The sequence below is a fragment of the Corapipo altera genome, unplaced genomic scaffold (assembly GCF_003945725.1).
Source record: "Corapipo altera isolate COAL_440 unplaced genomic scaffold, ASM394572v1 79, whole genome shotgun sequence".
NCBI lineage: Eukaryota > Metazoa > Chordata > Aves > Passeriformes > Pipridae > Corapipo > Corapipo altera.
In genome coordinates, this window is record NW_020884927.1 from 3,997,618 (window position 1) to 4,005,850 (window position 8,233).

Here is an 8,233-nt window from a genome sequence, read left to right on the forward strand (position 1 = left end):
CGTTTTGTTTAGAGGGATATTTGTGCCCTTCTGGCCAGGCTTGTGCATGTGCAGCAGGGTGCTTGCATGCCATGTGGGATGGGGCTTGGGGAGGGCTGTATGGACAGGTACTTATCTACCTCCATCAGCTGTATGTCTGCTTTCCCCAGTGGCTGCATGCTCTAGGCCAGCTCCATACCTGCCCAAGAGCCCCTTCTTGACCTTCCTCTCCAGCAGATGTGGCCATTAGCTCCCTGCAGGAGCTGGGGTAGGAGACAGTTAACGTTTTGTCCTGCAGAACTGGCTCTTTGTTGGTCAGCAGCAGTTACACCAAATAAGCCCCTCTCAACAGGCAGTAGGGAGGTTGGTAGCCAAGTGGCCCCAGCCTGTCCTCCTCTGGGCAGTGTGCAGCCAGCCGTGGTAGCCAGGGGGCGCCCAGGCAAGCTAGGCCTCTCAGCCATGCCCTTCTCTTGCAGCAGGCTCCCAGGACAGTCTGCTGGAGATCACCTTCCGCTCCAACGTCCTCCCTGTCCTCTGCGACCCGATCACCCCGCAGCCCGAGGACACCCACCCGCCGCCGCTGGGCCCCAGCTCAGCTTTCCCCAGCACCCTGGGCAGTCCCATAGGTAGGAACGACTGTCTGGTGAAGCTGGAGTGCTACCGCTTTCTGCCGGACTCGGGGCCACCTGCCCCAGAGCCACCGCTGGGCAGCCTGGAGCTCATCAAGTTCCGCGAGTCGGGCATCGCCTCCGAGTACGAGTCCAACACGGACGAGAGCGAGGAGCGTGACTCCTGGTCCCAGGAGGAACCGCCGCGCCTGCTCCACGTCCAGCCCAGGCAGGACCTGGGTGACAGCCTGGAGGACGAGATCGCGGTGTAGGGGGGTCAGCAGGAGGTGGCGCGGAGCAGCCAGGACCTACCAGAGCTGGGACAGACCCCGGCCATAGCCCAGTGGCCCTGGCAGGGATGGGACAGCCCGGAGGGAGTGGGGTGGAGGGGGGAGTGTGAGGCTTCCAGCGCTGAGTCAGGAGATGTGCAGGGGTTAGGTGGAGTCGTGCTGAGGGAGTGTGCTGGGCGTGCTGTGCTTCAGCGTGCATGGGCTTGTGTGCTGAGCTGGAGCATCCCTGCTTCTCAGCTGACAGTGAGCTGACAGCTCCTTGTGCTCCCCCCTGGCTCCCACCCCCCCACAAACTGTGTGTCCAGGTGAGGCAGAAGCAAGGATCCCTGCTGGATTATCCCCTCTTGCTGCCGGGGAAGCAGTAAAGGAGAGGATTTTTTGGAGGGAACAAGAGAGGAGATGCAGGGCAGGGAGCAGGGACAAGAGGGACCAAAGGGGCAATGCTGGGGTGGTGAGCAAGGACAGAGTGGCTGGCAGATGGTCTGGCTCTCTGTATTGTGGACAGAATGGAAGACAAGGATAGGGTCATGCTACGTTAGGGTTGGTGACAGTGCACTGTTGTAGTGGGTCTGTGAGTGAGAGGTGAGGCATAGAGGGACAGTGGGGATGAGCCTGGAAAGGAGTTGATGGGATAAGATGAGGTTGCACAGGCTGGCCAGGTGCAGACAGTTCCTGCAGGGTGATGTGGCACTTCCAGGACAGAGTTTGTCCCTGCCTGAGGCAGGTGGAGGGCATTCAGGCACAGCCACTCCTTTCCCAGGCTGTGGGGCAGAGAAGGTGGCACAGCTCAGTGTGGAGCAGGGAGCCAGGGAATGCAGCACTGGGCTGTGGAGTGTCCTCCCCGACATCATCTAGTCCTTTGGCTCTTTGACACACCTGCCAGGTTTCAAAGCCTTTTTGGTGCTCTCAAGCCACTTTTTCAAGCACTTCCCTGCACTCCCATCACCACAAACTCCTTGCTTTGCTTTATAGACAAACCCTCCCATTTCCAAGCAGTTGTCTTCCTCCAGACCAGGGCTGGGGCCTGCAGTGCTGGCATTGGTATCTGCAGGGATGAGCACACTTCCACCCCTCGGTGGGGAGTGAACTGCTGGTGTCTACAGAGGGGCTCTGTCAGATCTATGGTTTACACCCTCCAGAAAAGTGAATCCAAGATCTCAGGATCCCCCACCAGCCCTCAGGATGCTCTTGGCCAAGAGCCATCTGTGGGGGCCTCCAAGGGACCCAGAGCTTGTTTCTTTTCTGCAAGCACTTTTATCACCTACCTGGTGCTACAGCCTCTAAGAGGCCATGACTGAAGGGGTATGAACCAGAGTCCTGATATCCACCCTGCTCCCTGTGGAAGCACTCAATGAGGTGGGGATTGGCACAGTTGTCTTTCTCCCCATCCTCCCTCCTATCCTGCTTCTGCTTTGCTTTGTTGCTTCCCTGCTGCTCTCGCCTTTGCCAGCTCTGTCTCTGCTCGATCTGCCTGCGACTAACCCCTGGCTGACACCAGCTCCTGCTCTCCTCCAGGGCTTAGCCTGGCTGCTGAGGAAGGTCTGTCAGTTCTTTCTGCCCGGGTCCCCTTGGAACTGAGGGCTGCTGAGGAGTGAGGTGTGGATGAGACCCCCGGGGGTCAGTATGAGCTGTGCTATGTACCCTCTGCCACAAGACAGGGCTGGATGATGTGAGGAGCTAGTGAGTCCCAGTGGAAAGGAAGGAAGGACATGTTTTAGTGTCCCCAGCAGTGCCCTAGTGTCCAGGGGAGCCCCTGCACCAGCCACAGAGGGGGCAGAGTGGGAGAGGGTGTTGTTTGGTACATGGGTTCTCCTCTTGCCTGGCCCCCACTACCTCCATGTGCCCTGTCCCACACCGCTGTGGGCACAGCAGTGTGCTAGCCCCTCTGCTGGGAACCCCAGCATCCCACTGCCAGCTTGCAGCAGTTGGAGGTGAAAGCATGGGGTGGGAGGCTGGTCCAGCTAGGAGGAAGAAGTGGGTATGGCAGCACACACAGGACATGGCACAGACAGGGTAGGGATGCATGGGTGAGCTTGGAGATGGATTTCCATGTGGGCAGACAGACTGTTCAGCAGAGGGGACAGCAGGAGCTCAGCTGTACACACAGGGCAGATGAAGGGAGAGCCTGGGAGGAGCAGCAGTAGGACAGAGGTCTCTTCCAGGCTGGGATGCCTCAGAAAGCAGGCAGGGAGGAGCCATCTCCTGAGACACCGCTCCGGTCCATTCCTGCTCCACACACACAGGCAGTGTCCCTTGAGGAGCTTCAGGACCAGCTGTGGGTTTGGGCTCCTGCCTGGCACTCTGCCCACAGGGGACAGTGGCAGGTGCCCCGCAGGCTGATGGGGTGATGCCGGAGTGTCCTGCCAGCACCATGCCACACCACAGGTGTACATGTATAAATGACCCTCCTCCTAAGTCAGCACTGCCTCCAAGACGCCTCTCTAGCCTCTCACTTTTATTATGGACCTTGACAGGGGATTTATAGCTATATTTTTTGTCCTTTCTTTTCCTACAACTGTCATATTACTAACTGTTGACTCAATCTATCTGGGAAACCAATCTGTCAATGTAAGTGCACTTAACCCTTGGGTGTTGTCATTAGTCAACTGGCTTTTGCTAAATAAATCTTTCTATTTCTCAAGGCTTTCTATTGTCTCTTTCTTCTCACTGACTCTGTCTTTCTGTACTTCCTTCCCCCTCCATGCTGGTTGCCAGCACCAGCAATGGCATCCTCTGGCCTTGCACAGACCCCCTCCAACCTCAGCCTACTCCCCTGTGGGACCCCTGTTGTGGTGCCAGCCACAAGCTACCCATGAGAGTAAGGTGCTCTGAATATCTCTGGGAGTAGTTTCAGTCTTCCCCTTCAGCCACTGCACAGCGCAAGCTTGTCTTAGGGCTGACCCAACAGCTTGATGGTGCCAGTGGGTTCCTGGCATCTGCAGAGCTCCCTACAGAGGTGCAGAAATGCTAAGCAGCACTTTTAGGAGCTCAGGAGATTTTTGTCTGCTGGGGAAGGAAAAGTAGGGAAGAGCCTCTCAAAGGATGGCAGTGTTGTGTAGGAAGAGCAGCACAGAGGCAGGGCTGGCTGATCCTAACAGAATTTATTCTGCTGCTGGCAGGAACGATGGAGCAGTGCCCTCCCGTGGTGGCTGCTTGGCTGGTGGGGCTACATGGACAGCCTGGAGGCTGCAGCCTCCTGAGCCTTGAGCTCCTGCTCCCCCAGGGCATCGAGCCTGCAGTAGAACCCGTTGCAGCTGTAGCCCTCCTGGGAGCTGTGCTGGATCTGGGTCTTGGGCAAACCACAATGTGGGGAAGATGCAGCAACACAACATGCACTGGTAGCCACGCTGGAGCACCGTCTGCCACTGGGAAGTGGTGAGGATGTCCTGGACCATGATGCTGGCTCTGTTGCTGGCCATCCTGTCCCTCTCAGGGGCCTAGGGGTCATCTGAGGAGTCAGAGGAGGAGCAGATGCTCTACAAGAGGTTGTCAGGCTGCTCACGCTTCTGGGGGCTGGTGTCCAGGCTGGAGGAGAGGCTACTCAGGCACTGCTGTGTTACTCCTTTGGTGCAATGAAGTAGCTGTAAGATGAACTCCAGGACTGGTAGATGCTGTGGGTGCAGACGGGGAGCTTGCTGTTCAGCAGGACTGTGGGGCCACAGACTGCACAGGAAAGGGCCTGCAGTGAGTTGGGGGTCCCTGTAAGAGTCTGGCCCCCATGGAGCTGGAAGCAGTGCTGGGAACCATTCCTCTGTGTCTGTCTCCGTGGGATGCGAAGGTGGTTGGCTTTGTCCCAGTACATGCCCCTGGGATGCAGAGGTGGAGTTGGGCACAGGATGCTGGTGGGCACTGAGGCCCTGGCAGCACCAGGCACACCCAGCAGCTGGCTGGAGCCATCACATGGAGAGCCATGGGGGGTCCAAGCTGGCACTCCCAGGGGCAGCACCCACTGCTTCAAGGACTCCTGCTGAGAAGACATGAGGGAGAAACCACTGTAGCTCAGAGGTGGGGTGTGACTGCAGAAACCCACTGGGTCCCCAGAAAGTACCCACTGCCACCCACCACACAGACCCAGTCTGGGCTGGGCTGAGGGAGCCTTGGTGCGGTGGCCAGTGCAGAGCCCAGGCTGTTGTGGGTGCCCCCACTGCAGCCCCTGCAGCTTTGCCAGGGCCTGGAGTGACATGACACCACATGAGTCCCATCTCCACAAGGTAGCGTGGCAGGCCCAGGCAGAGGGTTGGCAGCACACCCCACCTGGCAGTGTGGAAGGGACAGGCCTTCCCCTTGCCATCCTTGGTAAATGCTCTCTCTCTCTCTTTCTTTCCACAACCTGCTTTCCAAGTTGTTTGGTGTCAGGTAAGAGAAGCTCTCGGTGTGTTGGCAGTGCCAGCCTGGAGCCCTGGGCTCGCTGCTTCCCTGTCTTGCCCCATGCTGTCCCCCATGCATGCAGTGCCCTGTGCAGCCCTGGCATGGCCTGGCTGCCCACAGCCTCTGCGGGGCTGAAGGAGCAGCCTCCCTGACCCCAAGATTGCATTCCCATGCTGCTGGCAGGAAGCTTCAGGCCAGCTGTCCTTGCTGGGATCGCCCTTCCAGCCCGGCTCACATACCGTCTCTGTTCCCTTCCCCCTCCAGTGGACCAGAGCATGTTTGAGAACACCAGCGCCAGCACGGCACCCACCCCGCGGCTGCAGCACGTCCCTTCCTCGGCGGGCACTCTGCCACAGCCCTCCCGCCCCGCCAGCAGCCAACACCTCCGCAACCTGGGCAAGGCCATGGGGGCCAAGGTGAACGACCTCCTGCGCCGAAAGGAGCCCACCAGCCTCCCCAGTGTGGGAGCGATGGAGGCAAACGCCGGCGTGGGCGCCATACTGGGCACAGCACAGCTGGCTGTCGAGGACGGGTGAGTGTCCTGCATTGTGCACCCCGTGGCGGGGCCACTGGGACAGGCTGGAGAGGCCTCAGCATGGGGCTGTATGTGACTTTCCCTCTCTGTGCTTGCAGGGCTGTCGGGCTGGATGCCTTTCCCCGGCTGGACCCCCCACCCCCCATCGCCAAGAAGCGGACACCACGTGCCCTGAAGACCCCGCAGGACATGCTCATTGCTCCACAGCCAGAGACCAGTACAAGGATTAGCACAGAGGAGCCTCCAGAACCACCCACAGACCACCCTGACCTTGCAGAGGAGCAGCTGGATACGGGAGACCCATCCCTTCCAGAATGCCCTGGGGTGCCCAGCACGACAGGCACCCCAGAGCCCAGCGGGAACCAGCCCACTGGTGCCCTACCTGTGCCTGACCTCATCCATGAGGGCAGCCAGGAGAGCCAGTGGCGAGTGGGTGAAAGGGCCACCGAGCTGTCACCCCCCACAGAGAAGCCCTCACAGAAACCAAGGCTGGAGCATGAGGCACCACGGAGCACAGGGCGGCCAGAGCCACGTACCCCTGGCTGGGAGGTGGAGGGGACCCACCCCGACTTACTGTCCTTTGAGTAGCAGTGGGGGAACCATGACAGGGGCAGTGTGGGGGCTGGCTCTCCCAAACATGTCTCTTGCTGCCACTTGCCATTTTTGGGGTCTTTATTTTGGGAGGAGGAGCCCCAGGGTGGAAGGAGCCATTGCTGCCCCAGTGTGGGGCATGGGGAGCCATGACAACCTACTTCTCCCCAGATTCCTGGGAGGGGCACAGCGTGTCCTGCCATGGCTTTTGTGGCTTCTGCAACCCCATCCTGGGCCTGTTCACCCTGGTCAGTGCCAAGGTCCTGTCCTGCCATGGTGTCACTACCACCTCATCTGCAGATAGGAGCCATGCTGAGATGGGGACCAAAGGGGTGTGTGGGGGCAGAAGTGCCAGTCTGCCCCAACCCCATCAGCTCTGCTGGAGTGAGTGTTCCACACTATTGTTCCCCATTTCTGTGCTAGCTGCCAGAGGACTTCCCCAGCTTATGCCATGTGCTTGCCAAGATACTCTATCCCAGGGTGCCAGCAGGCTCACCCAGCTCTAGTGCTGGCTGCCAGGGAGCTGGGAGAGCAGAAGTGCCCAGGACCTTCTCCAGGTGATGAACCCATGGCAGTACTCTGCCCAGTGCCATCTCTCTGGAGCAGAGCCTCAGATGCAGGAGACCTGCTCACAGCACAGGCTCCAGTGGGGAGCAGGGCTGGACACTTGGGACTGCACAGGTCAGCGGGCTCTGGTGCCAAGCTCCTGTGAGACCCCCTTCCCCACTTATTTCCTGGTCTCACCCCAGCCATCATGACAGGACCGCCCTGTCCAGGCAGGCAGCCCACTCCGTGTGGGCCAGTGTCACTGATGTCAGTGATGTCTTTGCAGGACACAAGAAGCCACATGGTTCTCTGATACTGCTCTATGAGTGTTACCCCATGGATTACAGGAGGGTTAGCCAGCCTGTGGACCCCTAGGCCAGTGCAAGGAAGCAGTTATGAGATGGAACTTTTTGCTTAGAGATTTTATGTACACCTTTACCACAAAAGTGGCTTTGAGAAGAAAAGCTCCAAAGCCGAGATTTGGGCTGGAGGAGGCAAGGAGCTCATGGGGGGGGCACTTCTGCTTGCAGCTCCTTCTGGGCCATGCAGGGTGGCTGGACTAAAGAAATATCTTCTACCACCCGAAGCCAGGTTGTACCACTGAAGGAGGCTGTGAGCATTTGTGATCCCTTTGCCTTGGGAGCAGCCACCCATCTCCTTCCTGTTGTTGTGGTGGTGCCATGGTGATGCTGGGGTTCTGAAGCTCTTGGCCCTGGGAAAGCCCTGCTCGGGAGCGAAGGGGATACAGAGATGCACAGAGCCCATGGTTGGTGTTCAGGTGTGTACAATGTGATCACACTGTGCATGGCCAGTGTCACCCCAAACAGGAATCTGTGTATGTGTATTTGTGTGCTGCCCAGACCTGTGCTACACTGTAGGTGTTGATGGAAACCAGGCCTTGTAGCCCTTCTCTGAGGAACCAGCATCTTCCATTGCTGCAATCCCAAAGGAACCTTCTCCTTAATGGAAGGGTAATCACACTCACTGCCAGTCCAGTACTTCTATTTATGTTGTCAGGAGGTGTGTGTTGCTTGGGACAAAAGACACAGATTGCACAATAAATTTTTTTTTCTTTTTTACCCACTGACATGTGGCAGTCCCTTGATGGGCGGGGACCCCCTGCACCAGCCTGGCACCTGCACAGGGGATCACTATCCCGGGAGACCGGTCTGGTGGGGAGCCGGGGGGCGTTGGGGGAGTTTGGCGGTGCCCGGGCTGAGAAGGGAACGTGGCTGCCCTGCTGTGCTTAGCATTGAGGGGACGGGAGCCCTAGCTGGTGTCTGGGATGAGGAGATGTGAGCCGGGGGGTACTGGGG

At 58.7% G+C, this 8,233-nt stretch overlaps 3 protein-coding genes across 3 annotated transcripts in view; 2 read left to right on the forward strand and 1 right to left on the reverse strand.

The window, feature by feature from the left end:
- Positions 1 to 3,520, forward strand: part of NOS1AP (nitric oxide synthase 1 adaptor protein) — a 30,231-nt gene extending 26,711 nt beyond the window's left edge. The window contains exon 9 of the mRNA XM_027658510.1: positions 456 to 3,520. Within this exon, the coding sequence (XP_027514311.1) occupies positions 456 to 859 (404 nt within the window). The 3' untranslated portion in view covers positions 860 to 3,520. The remainder of the gene's footprint in view (positions 1 to 455) is intronic.
- Positions 3,521 to 4,043: 523 nt separating this feature from the next.
- Positions 4,044 to 5,212, reverse strand: SPATA46 (spermatogenesis associated 46). Its single transcript, XM_027658358.1, is given in 3 exon segments — positions 4,044 to 4,169; positions 4,171 to 4,760; positions 4,791 to 5,212. Coding segments are annotated over 3 exon segments (1,005 nt in total). The 5' UTR covers positions 5,080 to 5,212.
- Positions 5,213 to 5,387: 175 nt separating this feature from the next.
- On the forward strand, positions 5,388 to 7,007 carry CUNH1orf226 (chromosome unknown C1orf226 homolog). Its single transcript, XM_027658512.1, has 2 exons — positions 5,388 to 5,777; positions 5,879 to 7,007. The coding sequence occupies exons 1-2, from the start codon at positions 5,416 to 5,418 to the stop codon at positions 6,366 to 6,368; spliced, it is 852 nt and encodes a 283-aa protein (XP_027514313.1). The 5' UTR covers positions 5,388 to 5,415; the 3' UTR covers positions 6,369 to 7,007.
- Positions 7,008 to 8,233: the final 1,226 nt, after the last annotated feature.

Excerpts from the sequence above, each read along its gene's own strand:
- CUNH1orf226 (XM_027658512.1), top strand. The coding sequence starts at position 5,416 with ATGCTGCTGGCAGGAAGCTTCAGGCCAGCTGTCCTTGCTGGGATCGCC. Across the intron at positions 5,778-5,878 it reads CAGCTGGCTGTCGAGGACGG|GGCTGTCGGGCTGGATGCCT; the intron begins GTGAGTGTCCTG and ends CTGTGCTTGCAG.